We start from the raw sequence: 18,273 nt of genomic DNA, 5'->3' as shown, positions 1-18,273 counted from the left end.
CCTCTCGGGTTCAAGCGATTCTTGTGCCTCAGCCTCCCAAGTAGCTGGGATTACAGGTGTGCGCCACCACACCCAGCTGAGTTTTATATTTTTAGTAGGGACGGGGGTTTCACCATGTTGGCCAGGCTGGTCTCGAACTCCTGGTCTCAAGTGATCTGCCCATCTCAGCCTCCCAAAGTGCCAAGATTATAGATGTCAGCCACTGCACCCGGTCCCTAGACAGTTTTTATCTCCAGCCTCAGTTTCCCCGCCCAACCCCACAGGCAGGACTGGGCCAGTTTCCAAACCGGGCTCTGAGGAGGGCCTGGGATCACTGGGGAGTAAGGATGGCTATGGGCAGAGGCGCCCAGCACCCACCATGCCCATGTCCCTCCTAAGCGCTAGGGCTGCCCAAGTGCCCGGCCTGGCCGCCGCAGCCCACGTACCGCTCCTCGGGAGTCTCCACGTGGAAGGTGCGTTCGATGACAGTGGTCCACTGCAGGCAGCGGATGATGAAGGTGTTGGGCCGGGGCCGCTCCGTCTTCATCAGCTGGCACTCTGCGGGCAAGCAGAGCCTCCGTCTGCATGCATCCCCCTGCCCCTCCCAGGGCCCTCACCACAGTCCCCACCGCACCAGCCAGCTCCCCTTGCACACCACCCACAAGTCCTGGGAAGCCCCATCTCCTCCTCTCTCCAAGCCTCAGTTTCTCGCCTCATAGAGTGGGGCTAGGACCTCCGTTCCAGCTCAGACACGCTACTCCAGGTTGAGGCAGCCCCAAAGGGCATCTGGCCCAGGGTCAGGTCAACCCTCCACCATCGTCCCCTCCTACAGTCCTTCCTTCCTTCAGTCACTGAGCCCCACCGTGCGCCAGGCCTCAGAGGATGAGGGATATGGAGATCCCACAGAGGGGCTGGCATGAGGGGGACACCCCAGAAAGCAGCTTGTCCTACCTAGTGTAGAAATGTCCTGCTGTTTTCCCAACCTCACCCTGAGCACCTGGGAAATACAGACACCTAGAGCACACGCACACCTGGGGGCACACCAACACCTGGGGCACAGTCACACCCGGGGCACAGCCACATCTGGGGCACAAGCACACCTGGGGCACAGCCACACCCGGGGCACAGCCACACCCGGTGCACACCCATACCTGGGGCGCACGCACACCCGGGGCGCACGCACACCCGGGGCACAGCCACACCTGAGGCACACCTACACCTGGAACACACCCACATGTGGGGCACAGTCACACCCAGAACACAGCCACACCTGGGGCAGTCACACCAGGGGCACACCACACCTGGAACACACCCACACCCGGGGCACAGCCACACGGGGCACAGCCACATCTGGTGCACACCCACACCTGCAGCACACAAACACCTGGGGAACACAAACACCTGGGCACACATACCTGGGGCACAGCCACTCCTGCTGCACGTACACCCTGAGGGCTGTGGGAACGTGCGGGGCCCTGAGAGGTGTGAGTGAGTGCAGTGTGTAGCCGCTGGGGCTCCTTGGCAGGCTCTGGCCCAGCCTGTGCAAAGCAGGAGGGGGCTGAGGGGCCAGTGGGGGGCCTCTGACATTCCAGCATCGAGGCCCTGGCAACCACAAGGGGGCCTGGCCAGGCAGCGAGGGAGCTGTCTTCCAGGCCTGGGGGCCAGGAGGGGGCTCGGGACCCGCCTGGTGGGGAGGGTGGCCTGTGTCAACACAGGCCAGAGAAGTGGAAACCAGCGTGAAGCCCCGGCACACCCACCTCCCCCTTGCTCCTGGATGGTCTGATCTGCCCCAATATGCAATCCCCAGGGCCAGGGTCTCCAGCCCACTGCCCCGGAACCCTTCCCTGGAGGAAAGCTCCTGGCCCCTGCCCAGCTCTGCTCCTTGGCCAGGCACTCCAGACCACCCACCTATGGCCTAATCTGAAGGCCCCAGCCTTGCCGGCTGCTCAGGCAACACCCCCAGCTGGTACCCACCCGTGTGCCCCCCCAGAGAGCTCCCCCTTCCTTCCCTCCCGATGCCTCGGCCTGGCGAGCACACCCACAGCACCCGTCCCCAGCAAGGCCCTGTCCCAGGTGCCACCAGGCACACAGCAAGTATCCGGCCTCTCCCTGATCCCTGAAGCCCCCAGCCCCAACCAAGGAGACACTGGGGAGGGCGTGGGGCAAGTTACGCAGCCCTGCCACATACAGATGGCCCACAACTGGGTCCTACTTAGCTACTCAATCGCACCTTTGGCTGCCACGGGCAGAGCTGGGCTCCAGGACAGGGACACAGAAAATGGGGACCATGCTGGGAGGCCCACGTGCCTCCAGCCTGCCACCTAGCGGGGCGCCTGGGTCTCCATGCCAGGGTTCCCGTCTAACATGGGTAGGTCGCACCTGCCCCCGCTACAGGTAGGGAATAAAGCCACAGCAGGGCGAAGCAGGGAGTGTCACATGTGTCTCATCTCTGTGGGATGCTCCGGCCAAGGTCCCCCGCTGGCCTTTCTGCACCTGCCCCTTCATGGGCAAGGAGGCTTCCACCCTGCAGCCTCACAGAGGGGAAGCAAAGGCTCCGCCATGGGGTTTGGGGACTGAGAGCCTGTGCAGGGAGAGGCATGAGCTCTTCCTCGAGTGATGGAGGCTTCAGAGCTAAAGACCCAGGTGGGCTCTATCCGCCCCGCTTGGAGGGGGGGCCCCCAGGTCAGCTGTCCACCCTGAAGCTAGGCTCTGCTACCACTTGTCTGGACCCTCCAGCCTCCAGAGCATGGGCACCAGGGAACTGCTCCACAGTCAGCCAGCACTGGGACTCGGCCCAGAGACCCCCGCCTAGCCAGCCTCAGGACTCAGCTCAGAGACCCCTGCCCAGCCAGCCTTGGCCCGGGACTCGGCCCAGAGACCCCTGCCTAGCCAGCCTCAGGACTCAGCTCAGAGACCCCTGCCCAGCCAGCCTCGGCCTCAGGACGCGGCCCAGAGACCCCTGCCTAGCCAGCCTCGGCTTTGGGACTCAGCCTGGAGACCCCTGCCCAGCCAGCCTCGGGACTCAGCCCAGAGACCCCCACCCAACCAGTGCTTGTTGCTTGCTGGCCCAGGACATGGAGGCTCCAGGGCACCCCCATCGGGGGCCTGGTGGGCAAAAAGGGCTCCAGCCAACCCCAAATCTGAATCCCAAAAGGCTGAGGGGACACTTACGTGCCACAGAGAAGTTGTTGAGGGGGGCCTCGCGTTGGTCCACGTCCTGCGGCCGCTCCTTATAGCCAATGAAAGTGCCATCGTTCTTGAGGAGGAAGTAACGTGGTCGCCAGGTCTTGATGTACTCCCCTACAGACGTGCAGGTGGTGAGGGCCACGCACACTCTACCCGTCAGACCCTCGCCAGGCAGCCAGGTAGCAACTGGGTGTGCCAGGACAGATGTGCCGGGGACGCCTGAGTCCCGGGGGGCAGGCGCAGTGGGCGAGCTGTTTCTTAGGGCAAGCGACAGAAGCGGCCCTGGGTCAGTGGGAAGGCAGACTCGCCCCACCACAGCGCCCCTCTCAGAAGAGCCACCCCTAGCTGTGTCTGAAAACGGGCTGGGCCAGCTGGACGCAGGGGATGGAGTACCATTGACAGGAGGCTAGGAAGAGGTCTGGGCCAATCTGCACAGCCTTCCTGGAAGAGGCAGCACCAAACCAGCCAGTCCCCAGCAGGCACCAGCAGCAGCTCAGGCACCAGCTATGGCCACAGGGGCTGCAGGGCTGAGAGCATTCCCCAATCAACCAGGGTTGGCCAGGTGGCGACAGCCGCTGACAGTGGCAAGTGTGGGCTGTCCAGCATGGCCGCCCCCCTAACCCTGCTACCCACCAAGAGGATGGAGCATGGCGTCAGCAGTGAGAGATCAGCACCACTCAGACTGAGGGCCGGGCTTGCGGGACAGGACTGCCCCACTGCCGTTGGACAGCACTCCCTGTCTAGGGGCCTGGAGCACAGTCCTGGGGACTGCCAGTGAAGCCAGACACGGAGGTGGCACAGCCAGCTGGGCAGCGGCCCCGGGGCACAGAGGCTGTCAAGTCCCCAGGCTGAGACCCACACTCAGGCCCCGCCGCCGTCGTCCCTGCTGTGTCCCACCCATGGGTCACTCAGGTACACGGGAATGTTTTCCCTCAAGTTTTGCAGCATCAGCCATACGCAGGCGTTCACACTTCAGAATCAGAGCAGCTGTCCTTGGTGATAGCCCAGCAACTACCATTTTTCATACTGACACTCGGAAAAAAATGTTCCACTTACATTTTGCCGAGCAAGGAGTTTGAACAACAGGGAACTTACTCATTAAGCAACTGCTTCATCTGAGGGGCCACTGGGCAGGGGTTGGGGAGGGGGCCAGGGTAAGGGGTTGGGGTCCCTGAGCTCTGGGGCCTGGGATTTCCTGCTACACTGAGCCCCTGACAGGGACACCTGGAGGGATGTGGGGGACAATCAATTGTCCCATCACCAGACCACCCACCACCCGGTCCTGCTGGGTCTGCATGGTGAGCCCAGACGCGTCCAGCCCTCCCTGGTGCACAGGGAAGTCCCAGCAGGGCAGCAGCCCCAGGGGAGCTCAGAGGCCACGGGGCGTGGGCATCCCAGCGGGCAAGGTATTCTACTTTCCAGGGAGCCACGGGCGAGCTCTTTCAGAGGTGAGCCACCAAGGCTCGACAAATGGCCACCCCCGGCCAGGTGACCTCTCCCTCCTGCCCCAGTCCCAGCTGCCCAATGCCCTTCCCACCAGCACCATGGGACGTGGTCTCCACAGGACCAGCCCTCATTCTGCCCAAGCCAGGGCTGCTGGGGGGATGCTGGTGAGGGTGGGGACACCCCACCCAGCAGGGCCTGAGTGAGGGGAGAGGCTGCTGTCGGGTCTGGGGTGGACCGGGGAGGGACAGCCACAGCCTACCCAGCAGGGCCTGAGTGAGGGGAGAGGCTGCTGTCGGGTCTCGGGTGGACCGGGGAGGGAGAGCCACAGCCCACTCACAGCTGCCTGACACCCCTGGAGGATGGCCAACACCCAGTTGCCCATCTGGGGAGGAGGGTCTGGGGCCCAGAATCTGCCCCATGACCAAGAGCACTCATCAGGGGACGCCACCCACTCCACTGAGCCCTCCATGCCCCTGCCAGTGGGCTGCCGGGCAGGCGTGGTGCTGCCACCCTTGGGCGCCGGCTCCTGTCTCTGGCCTGGGATCTCACACGCACACCCCCGAGTGTGCACAGACACGCACACACGTGCCACGCAGCTCCATCTCCCCTCCCAGGTCCCCTCCCCCAGCCACAGGACCCCTGCAGGTGCGGCAGGCAGGCAGGGGCTCTCAGTGAGAGCAGAGCAGGCTCGGGGGGCTGCATACAGCCCACTCCACCCGTCCCCCATCCTAGGCCACCCTGCCGCTCGCGCCCACCCGCCTGCGTGCCAGTCTGGAGCTGTCGGCCCCTGATGGAGTGCCTCCCATCCTGCCAGCTGCCACTCCCCAGGATGCTAACTGAGCGGGAAGACTGATGAGCGCCCAGGCCCGGCACCCCTGAAACCCATCTTGATCCACCAACTGCTGCCAGCCCCCGTGCCCAGCATGGCCCCGTGCTGCCCCCGAGCACGCAGCCCCATGCCCAACCCCAGTCTTGCCCTGTCCCTGCTGCCACAAGCTAAGCCCCAGGTTCTGGGAGCTGGATCTGGGGGGTTCTGGGAGCTGGATCTGGGAGTGAGGGAGGGGCAAGCCCAGGGGCGGCGCTTACCAGGCGAAGAGGGTGGAAGAGGGCAGGTGCCCAGACCCAAGCCCTCCTGGGGAGTCCTGGAGTGGGCAGAGGCCCAACTGGGCCCTGGGATTTCAGTGCCTTCCTCTCGCCTGGCCCCACAGACCCAGGGGATGGACAGGGATCATAGCTGGCCCAGGGCGGGCCCGGGAGACAGGGGTGAGTGAGGGAGCCTCACTTGGCCTTTGTCTTCGGAAGCCCGGCCCAGCACACAGACCCCTCCAGGGGAGGAGCAGGATCCCCAGGGACCGGGATAAGGGGTCCAGAGACACACAGTTCTTTTTCTTCATCTCCCGCCTACAGGGTCAGCCAGGCGATCAGTTGGGGGGGTGCCAGCTGCGGCCGGGGCCGTGGCTTGCATCTTAACGAGTTCAGCTGAGACAGGATGCTGGGTGGGCGGCCAGCCCCAACAACAGATGCCCCAGGGCCCCACTACTCCCTGCTCCAGGCCTGCGGTGACAGAGGACGGGGCAGGTGGAGGAGACAGCCCCCCGGGGCCCAGCATCACTGTCCTCACAGCCACGGGACACCTGCAGGCTGGCACCTGCCTCCTCTGGGTCCCTCAGGAGGGTGGGAGCACAGGCACATCAGTCAGGGCCGCCCCACAGACCCCCCACACGAAGAGACCGGCCCACATGGACTCTCCTCCTTTGCTGTCCTGAGGGTCCCCAGGGAAATTGGAACCTGTCATCCAGGCCTTTCTTGAGTTCCCCACCCTGTTGTGGTCCTCAGACGGCCCCCACTCGGGGAAGGAGTAGAGGCCACTTGGAGATGCGTAGAGCCAGTTGGCGTCGCCCCGACCCCACCCCACTTACCCCCTAACCCCACCCCACTCCACCCCACCCACCTACCTGCCCGCACAGCTGACGGCACCAGAGTGGGCACAGACCCCCAGGTTGCCATGCCAGGCCCTCACTCCAGATAGGTACAGGCAGGAAATAAATGGGGAGCCCAGGGCACGCCCCACCCCACAGAACAGAAACCCACACACAGCCAAAGCCATCTCCTGCCAGCAGCCACTCCCAAGGGCAGTGGAGACCGCCCGGCATTCACGCCCAGTCCCTAAGTGGGCCTCTTCAACCCCTAACTCTCACACCCCCATTCTTGGCTCGAGAACCCCCAAGTCCCCAACCACTGCACATGCTTCAGACCTGGGACCTGGAGCAGGCAGGGTCCCAGCACAGCCCCGGCCTGGGCCTCAGGATCTAGCAGCAAAGAGGGCTCCGTGCCCCTTCAGGAATGTCAGCAAGTCCGGATGGGGGACCCCACACCACTGCCAGAAGACCTGAGTGGGGGCCGAGTGGAGGACGGCACGGGACCAGTCCCACCCTCCTGCCCCATGGCTGGTCCCCCCGGCAGCGGAGAAGCAGCAGCTCCAGTCCCACCCTCTAGGGTTCTCTCAAGGCCAGCCCTGGGCCGGTGAGAGCCGCCCTGACCCTCAACCCTGTGGCACTGCACCTATCCAAGACCGGGTCCTGTGAAGCCACAAGGGAAGGGGCTCCTGTGCCCGACGAAACCCATAACCCTCCCCGCCAGCCAGCACGTCCATGGCCCAGGGCTCTAGGCATGGGAGGTGGCTGCCCTCGGTGGGGGGTAGGCAGTTGGCCAGACGCCTGTGCCCTGCGCAGAGGGACCGAGAAGCCCAGGCTACCCCGACTCCTCCTGCACCTCCTGGGTCCCACACCCCCCCAGCCCTGGTCCCTTTGGCATCCCCATGTCCCGGGTGGCCCTCCAGCAGGAGTGACCTTCCATCCCCAACCCTGCTCATCCCCAGGAAGGGGCTGGAGCACCCCCAAGGAAAGGGGGTTCCTTCCTAGAAGTCCTCCTGGGCCAAATACCAGGGTTCTGAGAGGAAGCTGCTCTTGCCTGGCCTCCCCCAACCCACACCACCACCATGGGGGCCGTGTGGACCGTCACAGGCAGCACACCCTCTCCACGCCTCGCACACGCGTCCCAGGCCACACTGTGGGTCAGGGCCCCCAAGGCAGCACCCACGAAGACATGGGGACCAGGACCCATGTGCCACGGGCAGGACTGGGTGGGCCCTGAGGGCCAGCTGGCGGGTGGTCCATGTCCCAGGACTGACACACGTCCTCCTGAGCCACCAGGTGTGTCAGCCCCTCTAGGCCACCACTTCCTCAGCTCCATGAACATTTTCTCAAAGTCCCCAGTTCTCAGGAAACTGCTGGATAAACACTTCGCAGAGACGGTGGTGGCAGCGGCTGGCAGGGTGCCAGGCGGCACCGAGCTGCTTCTCCACAGTGAAGTGAGCCCAGCAGGCCCTGGGAGCGGGCGCCAGCTGACAGCGGCCACCGCGGTCCCCACTGACGACACATCCATCGCCCCGACAGCTGCCGGGGGCCCATTTACCTTCTCCAGCACATTGAGCAGACGGCCCCGCTGACGGCAGCCCAGGAGGGGCCCGCAACCCACCCTCCCTGCCTGCCAGGCCTCTGCCCGGGCCCGAGAGTCCACATCCCTTTACCAGCAGCCCTCGAACCCTGTAAACAACCAGGCTGGGGTGGGGGCAGGGGAGGGGCCACACAACAGAGGCCAGCTGACCCCACTCGGCTGGAGCCCCCCGGTCTGTGGGTGAAATACATCCACTGCTCCTCCCGGCACAAGCCCTTCGGAGGGGGCACAAGCGGCCAGTCTGCACAAGGAGAGGTGTCTGTTCCCGCCAGGCAGAGGGCTGGCGCTCCACCTGCCTGGGCCTCTCCCAACCCAGGACCCATTCTGCTCTCCCAGAAAGCCCACCTGGCAGGCAGGGTGGGCAGGGTTCATCATGCCCATTAGCTCCCTGGGGAAACTGAGACTTAGGGGAGGTGACCCTCAAGGTCACAGAGACGCAGATCACAACCAGAGATCCCAGGTCCTGCCGCTCAGGCAGGGTTTGTAACTTGACACAAACTGCAAATTCTTCACCGCCTTCTGCTCCACCACTGAGCAGGCCTCAGCCTGACACACACACACCGGGAGGAACGTGGGTGCGGGCAGGGGGCACCACCGTGACCCCGTCCACCTCGCTGAGGCACAGCCGGAGGCGCTGGGGCCCCTCTTCCTGCTGCTCCAGGGCAACACCTCACTCTCAGCTTTCCATTCCCCTGGGGCTCTACGGGAGTGGGGTACTGGGCTCCCCCTGGCGCTGCCCCTGACATCCAGAGCCTGGATGTCCCCCCACAGGCACTGCCCGTCACCCACCCCTCGGGCTGGCAAAGGCACCCCACCTGCCACACACCCATCCATGGCAGAGCCCAGCAGGGGCATATCCCAAGATCCTGTGGATCTGGCCCTGTGCCCTGTCCCTGTCCCCCACCTCATTTTTAGTCTTCCCCAAGCAAGCCCCACCCATGTCATGGCCCACCCTGCCTACTCAGGAACCCTGCAGATGAGGCTGTAGCCCCTCCCTGGCACCTCCTGCTCTGCCCCCGCCCACTCTCCCCGTAACTGGCAGCAGGCTTTGCCAGGTGCCCTCCACCCAGTGGGTTCCCAGGGCCCTCACCCTCACTCCCTGCGTGGGAGGAAGCACGGCATGGGGACAGCACACAGTGCCTGCTGCGAGGGAGGGCTGGCCAGAGTGTCCCACGTGTAGACACTGCCCTAGGGAAAGGAAGTGGGCACAGGCACAGGCTCCTTCCGGGGCTCGGTTGGGGTCACACAGCCATGCCCACAGCCCCTCCCTCCTCCTGTCTCTCTCGGGCAAGGCCCCTGGCAGGTGAAGGGCTCCAGTGCCGACCTCTCGATCCCTGACATCCCAGGACAAGTGCCCTGCATTGCTGGGGGGAACTGGAACCAAGCAGTAGGGACCTCCTCCCCCACCCCAACCACAGGAAGCACCTCCCAGAGGGGCTTCCACCTCCCCACCACCGGCCGGCTCCTGTTTCTGCCCTAACTTGGAGCCACGCCTGGGGCAAGAGGGCCCCCAGAGCATGGCCGGCGGAGGAGGGTGCTCCTTCTGATCCCCTGGCCTGCTGGGATACTGCAGCCCTGACCCCTGTGGCCTCACCCCCACACCGCACCAAGCTTGTGCAGCTCAGCATCTCTGCGCCCTACCTGGCTGCTGTGCCCCAGCTGCAGTCTGTGGGGAAGCCAGCCAGTCTGTGGCCAGCCCAAGGGCCCTCTGCATACTCCGGGCCCAGGGAGCAGCCGCCTCCCCACCAGGCCTGCCCGGGGGGTGTCTCCACCCCTGAGCTGGACAACCAGCTGAAGGCCTGGGCAGGTGGGGCCGCCAGGTTACAGGGTATGGGTGGGGTCTGCAGTCACCGCCTGGGGGGGGTGTGAGCCCAAACACAGCACCCCAAGGGTCCCACCCCAAAGCCCCCAACATTGGCGGTAGAGTCAACAATGAACTCCCCACTGCCTCAATTCCAGTGTTTCTGAATCCAAACCCACCATTTCTGAAGGTTCAAGGAAAACACACCTACAGGCAGCATGACAGGGAAGGGAACTCCCACTGGGGATGAGGAATTGAGGGGCCTAGGGCTCGCCCAACAGCCCCATCCTGGCCTAGAGCCCAGGGCCCTCTGCCAACCTGCCCGGGGCTCCAGCGTTGGGCTGGGGGAACCTTCTCCTGAGGCAATGGGACTGGGCACAGTGGTCCAAGCAGGCAGAAGCAGCAGGCATCTGTCCACCCAGGGTGGCCTAAGGAGCAGGCCCAGAGCCACAGCCACCAGGCTCAGCTATGGGAGGGCCCGAGGGCAGGGTGCTGGCCCCAAGCCGGACCGGGTGTGCCCAGGCAGAGGGGACGCCAGCAGGGGCCGCGCCAGTTCCCTCCGCTCAGCCTCCCGCGGGACTTCTAGGAACCCGGCCTGATGCAACCCAGCCAGGCCTCTCCTGAGAGCGGAAGGTGTGCGGGGGTCTGGGTGCCAGCGCAGGAACTATTCCACACACATTCTGTCCCCTCTCCTGGGCCTCAGTTTCCCTTCCTGGAGTCCAGGCCCCCACAGGGCATCCCTGTCCAGAGAGGGCCAGCAACCAAGAAACAGACAGGAAGAAGAGCTGCCCATCAGAAGCCACCAGGCGTGGGGTTGAGGTCCAGGGCTGGGGCCAGCAGTGACCCCTCACCCCCACTCAAGGCCACCTTGGCTTCCTCTTTTGTTGTTTTTGAAGTGAGAACTCAACAAGCTCCCAAAACAGGAACCTCCCCGATGCCGGCGGCCTCCACCACAGCTGTGCCATGACCTCCACCAGCCTGTGCCTCCTGCCCCTCACCCGGATGGGCCCAGGGCTGTCGGGACCCCCACTCTCTGCCCAGCCCACCCATCAGGAGCCAGCACACTTGCCTCCCAATCTCTGTCCCTGGCCCGCCCACAGGAGCCGTTCTGGACCCGCCCCCAGGGGAGGCAGAGCTTGGCACTAACCAGCCCAGGGCCCCTAGGACTCAGACTGAAGCCCCCCAGATGCAGGCTGGGGTTGACCCTCACCTGACAGCCTGGGAAACTGAGGCCCAGGAGGCACAAACAGCCTTGGCCTGGAGCTCACAAGGTTCCCACAGGCTGAAGGGAGAGTCTGCGGGCTCCCTCCCTCAGGGTCCTGCTGGGCCCCTCATCCTGGCAGGGTAATGAGCAGCCTCCATTTGCACACAAACAATTAGCCCAGCGGGGCCCTCCACGGCAGCTGCTCTCTGGAGTGGGCTCGGAGCCCCCCACAGACCTCTCTTCTCCCGGGTGTGTTTACTCAGCAAAGTCAAGGCCTCCTCCAGGATGAAGGGGAGTGGGCTGCACCCGCTGAGGTCCCCCACCTCATACAGAGACTCCAGGACCAGCTGGATGGCTGGGCAGCAGCTGGGGTGCAGTGAGGGTCTGTGTCACTCACCAATGCAAAGTAACACGCTGGGGTGGAACCACTCTCTCCCCGCCTCGGGGCCCCCTGCAGGGACGGCCAGTGGCAGAACCTCAAGGCGGGGAGAGGTGGTGGGAAGGAGGCCCAGCCTGGGCACCTGCTTGGGGTCAGAGAGCAGCCTCCGTACTCCCCACCGGGGCGCCTGCGGCTAACTAACTCAGCAGGAGTGGTGAGGCGCTGCCCTGAGGCCTGGATTGGGGGTCTATGCCAAGCATGGGCCCGGGGTGGGGCACGGCAAGGACTCAGATGTCCGGAGACTGGACCCTCCGTGAGCTGCATGGACGCATGGTCCCATGTCACCCGGGCCCGGCCAGGCACCCAGATCCGTGGCTTGGACACGCTGCCCATGTGCACTCAGGAGCATCCGCCGCAGACCCACGCATCACCGGCAGCTTCCCTCAAGCCACGCCCACTCGGCCTTGGCCTGCTGGGTTACAGCCTGCCGAAGGCAGCCAGGCCCGCAGCTCTTCCCCGGGCTCCCTCTCAGTGACCAGCCTGAGGGAGTCCAGGAGGTGCCCCTGTGGCTGGCACCCACTCCTGGCCTAGGCCCAGCCCCTTCTCAAGAGCCCAGAGCCCCTCATCCTGGGTCCCAGCATGCCGGCAACCCGCCTTGGCCCTCTACTGACCCACTTGGTCCGGCCAAGTGGACGGGGAGACGCTCAGGAAGACAACCGCAAGTGGACAAGGACAGGCCCCCAGGCCGGCAGCTGCACCACGGCAGCTCTCCACGGGGCTGGGCTGCAGCCAGGCTGGTGCATGGCCCCAGGAGCACTGGGGCAAGCGGGCAAGGTGAGCAAGCCGTTGGGGAAAAGTACCTCAAAAGAGCCACACAGCCTCTGGCCAAAGCCTGGCACGGAGCTATCAAAGGAAGGAAAACTGCAGGCTGGAGGCTGAGTTCAGCCAGACCTGCGCCCTGACCCGGGGTTGATTTTGTTAAATTGTCAACCTTCAAAACTCAGGAGACTTCACACAACAGAACAAATCTTTGAAAACACAAACATCTGACAACACTGAGCCCACCAGGTCACCAATGGCCAGAGCTGAGCTGTGGCTGCTTATCCACTGAGACAGCCGAAACAGTAGGGGGCATCTGGCCCCCGTCCCTATGGGTCCCACCAGCCTCCTCGCTAGCTCCTGCCCTTAACAGCCTGAGCTCACCCTCCAGGAACCATCTTCCTGTTAGATGCGCAGACCCAGAGGCCTTGCCTGGGTCCAGCCACAGGTCCACACAGGCCTGTGGCCGGAACTCCCGTGTCGCCATGCCAGGTCCCTTCTATCTCTGAAGCTCCTCTGACCCACAGCACACATATCAGAACAACAGAAAGCAGGCTGGGCCACTTCCCAGAGATGACGCCCACCTCCCAAGGGGCAGGAGAAGGAACCTTGGCCTGGCAGACGCTGCCACTCTCCCCTCACACACAGGGAACACCCATCCCCTCTCAATGACCACATCACCCCTGAAGGCACCATTACGGGATGTGTGGCCAGCCCAAGTAGCCTTGGTGGGACTGTCACCTGGGTGTTCAGCTGAGAACCAAAGTGCCCCAGGCCATGGCCGTGGGGAGTCCTGGCAAAGGGGACAGGTGTGGGCCAGCCTCCAGGACAGCACCCTAACCTGCAGGAGCAAGGAATGGTGGGGAGTGGCACAGGGCGTCTGCAAGGGGCTGCGGCCGGGCCTGGAGGACAGTCACTGCGTCCCTCCCCAGCCAGGCCTGAGCACTGTGAAGCAGGGGTGGGGTCAGCCCAGCACAGCCCTGCTGGGGACAGGGAGGCAGTTGGCACCTCCAACCAGTGTTATGAGTGGGGCTGGCCCAGCCAGCAGGGTGGCAGAGCACATCTGCAACACACAGGGGTCCCGGGGACGGGAGTGGGGAAACGCGGCAGGCCCCGGGGGAGAGGCTTTTCCTCCGCAAGCAGGGACCAGCTGTGCGGGGGGACGCCCACCTGCTCTTGGCAACAAGAGGGGCTATGCCTGCCAAGGGCATATGTCATACCCACACCGCCTCCCGTCCTCAGCGCCCACTACACTGGCGATGGAGGAGAAAGAGCCGGGGTAGAGGTACAGGACTCTCTCTCCTGGCCTGAGGCTAGGGGTCAGGTGACAGAGCCCGGAGGCTGCTGAGGCCGGCTGGACCCCAACTCAGGGCCCCCCGCAAGCCATTCTCCACTCCACCAGGTCTCTCTCCCACCACTGCTCCCTGGTGTAGATGGGGAAACTGAGGCCCAAGGAGCTCAATGAACTTGCCCTTGGAAAGGGACATGGGGATGGAGTGGCTAACCAGGGTTCAAACTCAGCTCTCTGGACACCCCACTGGGCCTGATGCCCCGTCCCTGCCAGGCCCCTCCTGAGGGCACGACATCAGCAGCAACCTGAAAACCACCCTGCTCTCGGAGGAGCACTCCTGCCTGGGCCCAGCTGGCCGATGGGTACCCCAGTCACTGGGGCCTGGGCCCCTGGGCAGTCAAGGCCCTGGCATCTCCTGGGTCAACCCGAAATCCAACAGTCTACCAACGAACAAGCATTTGCCGGGGATTAAGAAGCAGCGGCCCCCGGCAGCAGACTGTGTGTGGCACAGAGAGGAACAGGGCCAGGGGCGGTGGCGGGGGGGGTCCCTGACACCAAAGAGGGCTGCGAGATGAGGTAACAGAGCACCTTCAGACACAGGTGGCAGGACTCCTGGGGAACAATCAGGGGACAGCACACGGGAGGAGATGGAGAAGGCAGGCTGGGGCAGGAGGCCTTCGGGGGAAGCCGCGCCAGAAGCTCCCCATGGACTACAGGCCTCTGCAGCCTCCTTGTCTTCATCTCGAGACCCTGCGTGACATCACTGATAGCTGCCAACTCAAAGGCTCCAAACACACAGCCAACCACACCCCTGATCCCCCAGCATCTCATCTCGGGCACTCCTTCACCCCACCCCCAGGCTCCTGTGGCTCCTCAGGCCTGCTCTTCTGTGAGCTCCTATACATCCCACAATGCCCCACCTTGTGACACCCACTTTTGCCACACCTCCCCGTCTGCTCCAGCTGTGTCTGGGGTCTCACCATTACCAGATGTGAAACCCATCTGCTAAAGGGTATACGTAAAGTGGGGAGTCGCTGGCATGAGATCACTAGAACTTAGCAGGGAACAAGTCTGGAAAAAGAAGTCAGGACAGGGCAGACAGATCCCGCCCGGGGCAGGAGAGAGTGACTCGGCCAGAGGACCTGAACCTGAATAGGAAGCCTACCCCAGCAGGACAGAGGAGCAAAACAGCCACCCAGCCTCCACGGCACCCCCCTGAGCAATGGAGGGTGGGCAAGGCAGAAGGGCCCACACAGGGTTGGACGGGGTGGGGCTATGTCCCCAGCTCCCACCCCACCAGCTCCTGGCCAGGCCCTTTGAGGAGCACCCCCTCCCTGGGCTGCAAGGCCAAATGAGTGAGGAGGGGGACTCAGGGGCTGGGGGGCCTGGGCTCAGCTAGCTCTGTAGCTCCAAGGCAAACATGTCCTGCGCCCAGGCAGTACGGATTCCCCCCACCCCCAAAGCTCAGGCCTGAAGCAGGCACCAAGCCAAGCCAAGCAGCCCTGCCCTGCCCTCAGGAGCCCTTGGGCAGTGCCCCGGGCCGCCAGCGTGCCAGACCCTGGAACAGCCCAGTGTCCTCGCCGCCTTCCAGGAAAGCCAGGAGAGAGGCTGGCAGCAGCTCCCCCGCCTGCCAGGGCCCGCACCAGGAAGCCACTCAGATGGCCGGCCCTGCACGGGGCCTCATCCTCCTGGCCTCCCCGAGGCCGTGCCCTCCATGCCATGGGAAGACATGGAGCCCCTGGACACTCACCCTAAGCCAGCCCCGGGTTCCCAGGGGAGGCAGGTCCCTCCCAGCCAGCAGGCCTGGGCACAGGCACTCACCGGCCCTGGGGCCACCCCCATCCCTCCCTCCCCAGGCCCAGCCCGGGCAGTGGGTACCAACCTCGTTTGTGCAGCCAGCCCTCCTTCACAATAGCCACGTCGCTCATGGTGCCCGAGGCTTCCACGACGCTCTCGTGCTCCTCTCAGGCTGGCGCTCCCCGAGCCCGGCTGGCCTGGCCACAGCCTCTGGGAGACGCAAAGGAAGCTGAGTGGGAGGCCATGCCCGGCTAAGGAAAGCTCCTCGCCCAGGGTGAGTCGGAGACCCACTGCACGTGCCTGGGGGCTCCACCTGCACCTGCCTTCCCAGGTGGGCTGCCGTCCCTCTAGGCTCTCTGACCCCCCACTGCCGGCCTGCCTTACCTCCCCCCAAAACGCTCACGGCTGCCAAGTGTAAAATCTATGCAATTGAACACAGTTCCCCGGACCTGGGCCTCTCCTCGTTCTAGGCTGAGTCCCCAGCCCCTGCCACCACCACCCCCGCAACAGCCTGGCCCTGAGAGCTGCTGCCTTGCTCACCTCCCCATTCCCACCTCCCCGAGCCTTTGGACAAATCATCCCCATCCCCAAAAGGCCTTCCCAGCCTGCCTAACCTGATGCACCAGCTGACAGGCTGCCTCCTCCAGGCAGTCCCTTTGAGACTTCTTTGACCCAGGCTGGCTCGGCCTTCCCTAAGCCCCTGGTGACAGATGGCCCCGTTTGCCCTCCCTGTGCATGGTGTTCCTACCCATGGATCCTGGGACAGGGAACAGGGCTCCTCCCTGCTCCCCAGACTAGGAAAGCAAAGAAATTCAAACATGAAGAAGACTGGACCAGGATGCAGGCCACTGGCGCAAACAGCAGCCCAGAGCCCTCCAGGGCGAGCCCAAAAACCTCCTGGGAGAAACCCCAGGCCCCTCCTAAACCACAGCGCCCCTGCCGGTCTGAATCTGGTTCATTCATTTGGCCAACGTGTACCAGGCGTCTCTGGCTTTGCCAGGCCCAGTGCTGGGCGCTGGAGACAAAGAGAGGTTCAGACAAGTCGGTCAGTGAGGAGCACCCAGTCCAGGGTGGTTACAGACCCATAATTACAGCAGTCGGGAGGCAGCAAGTAAGTGGGGGAGCACTGGACAGGCCCCTACCCTGCAGTGGCCCACCAGCCAGCCCTCACCTGAGCACACTTTATCCATTGATCCTGCATGGCTTCCTCATTTCCCCTCTGATAGATGAACTCCTAGGCATCCCTCAAAACCCAGTTCCCATATCACCAACTCCTGGCATCCCGAGAAGGAGCACTCGGCATGCTCTTCCTGTGAGCAGTCCCTCTGCTACCCTTCCGGACCGGCCTTCCTGAGGGGAGGAGGGTCCTCTCTGGGACCACCAGGCCAGGCAGAGACACCTGACGACCTCTGTGGAACGGACCCCAATATGGGTCTTTCTACAGTCAGCCAAGATGCTCTCCCACCAGGCAACCTTTCCGGCCTCCTGAGGCATGGGCTGGACACCCACCAACGGTTGCTTTGCACTGATTGTCTTAAGCTCCATTTAGAATGGCAGGAAGGCCCACTGCCTTGTGTCTAATGCCAGCACAGGGAAGACCACACCTTGCTCAAAGAGGGAAATGCCCCAAGTACTCAGCAGGATGGAAAGCAGGCCAGACCCAAGGAGGGCAGGGCTCCCAGCCGCGCACGCCTCAGGCACAGGGGGCTCTGACGACAGAGTGGGCGTGGCCTGGAGGCAGAGGGCTGGACTCAAAGACCTCTGGATGTCCCCCCACCCCCTACCCGGGGCCTGCGCCCCTCCAAGGCCTGCTGCTGACAGAGTCAGACAGCTGTCCAGAGCCATGTGTAAAAATACATCTGTGCACACACAGGGTGGTGCACGTCTGCACAGAAACGTATACACCAGGCCAGTACAGGGCTGCCTGTGGAGGCGGAGGGACCCCAACTTCCCACAGCCTCTGTACCTGCCACCTGCCTTTACCATAAGCACATATTCTTGCTACTATTATTATTTAAGTCACAACTTAAAAAAAAAAATACTCTGTGTTTCGAAAGGGCTCCTCCATCTGCCTCCAGAACCCTGGTGTATGAGAAGTCTATACAGCTCCGGGGAGTGGGAACCGGGCCTCCACCAATGCACTCCACCCTTTCCTTGGATGAGGGACTCAAAGCAGTCAAGAAGTGGCCACCTGGAGCAAGGCCAAGAGACCCAGGAGTGAATGTGGGGCGGCCTCTGGCTACAGAGCAGGGGCCCAAGCCAACCCCGCTTACCACAGCAGCACTCAGGGGCCGTCCCGACAGGACCAAGGCTCGCTAGCGCCCCAGGATACTCAATCTAAGGGGCAAGCCCCAGCTGCCCTCCAAGCCTCGGCCTCTGGGACGGGCGGGCAGGACCTCCAGGGCCCACCCAAGACAGGAAGCAGTTCCGGGGCCCAGGAGGGTCAGTCCTTTGTGGCTAGCCTGGGTACCCCGCCACCACGTACAACTTTTTGTCCGTGGGAAATGAAGTCTTCTTCCGGGGCCCTCCCACAAACTTGAAGGCCGGCCGCGGCGAGCCTTTCTCCTAACCCCGGGGCACCTCCGCCGGCTGTCTGCTGGCCCAACGCCCGGGGAGCCCCACGGCCCGCAGGGGCACCCCGAGCCCCAGCCCCAGGCCCGGCAGCGCCCCTTCTCCCGGGCCCCGGCCTCGCCGGGTGGAGCGGCCTCCCCAAGGTCACGAAGGCGGCTGGGGCCGGCAGCCTGCACCCCCGGCGCCCGACGTGGGGCCGCCCTCCCTTGGCCGGGCCCGCGCGCCCCGCGCCCTCCCCGCCCAGGCCCGCTCGGCCACTTCCTGCTCCCGCTCCTCCATTCTGG

General features: G+C 64.2%; 1 protein-coding gene across 3 annotated transcripts in view; it reads right to left on the bottom strand.

Moving 5' to 3' along the window:
• The window catches only part of AKT1 (AKT serine/threonine kinase 1), a 24,701-nt gene extending 6,779 nt beyond the window's left edge, over positions 1-17,922 (bottom strand). Inside the window, exons 1-4 of one of the 3 annotated variants that reach the window (XM_026447498.1) lie at positions 17,904-17,922; positions 15,504-15,628; positions 3,151-3,279; positions 426-537 (exon numbers count right to left, since the gene is read on the bottom strand). In XM_026447498.1, the coding sequence (XP_026303283.1) occupies positions 426-537; positions 3,151-3,279; positions 15,504-15,549 (287 nt within the window). In that variant the 5' untranslated portion in view covers positions 15,550-15,628; positions 17,904-17,922. Of the gene's footprint in view, positions 1-425; positions 538-3,150; positions 3,280-15,503; positions 15,629-17,460; positions 17,485-17,691; positions 17,717-17,903 lie in introns of those variants that run through there. The other 2 variants (XM_023205761.2, XM_026447499.1) reach the window with 2 other exon arrangements.
• Between the last annotated feature and the right edge of the window lie 351 nt (positions 17,923-18,273).

Source organism: Piliocolobus tephrosceles, chromosome 6 (assembly GCF_002776525.5).
Source record: "Piliocolobus tephrosceles isolate RC106 chromosome 6, ASM277652v3, whole genome shotgun sequence".
Classification (NCBI taxonomy): domain Eukaryota; kingdom Metazoa; phylum Chordata; class Mammalia; order Primates; family Cercopithecidae; genus Piliocolobus; species Piliocolobus tephrosceles.
The sequence above is the reverse complement of the archived record's forward strand: the minus strand, read 5'-3'. Positions and strand labels throughout refer to the sequence as shown.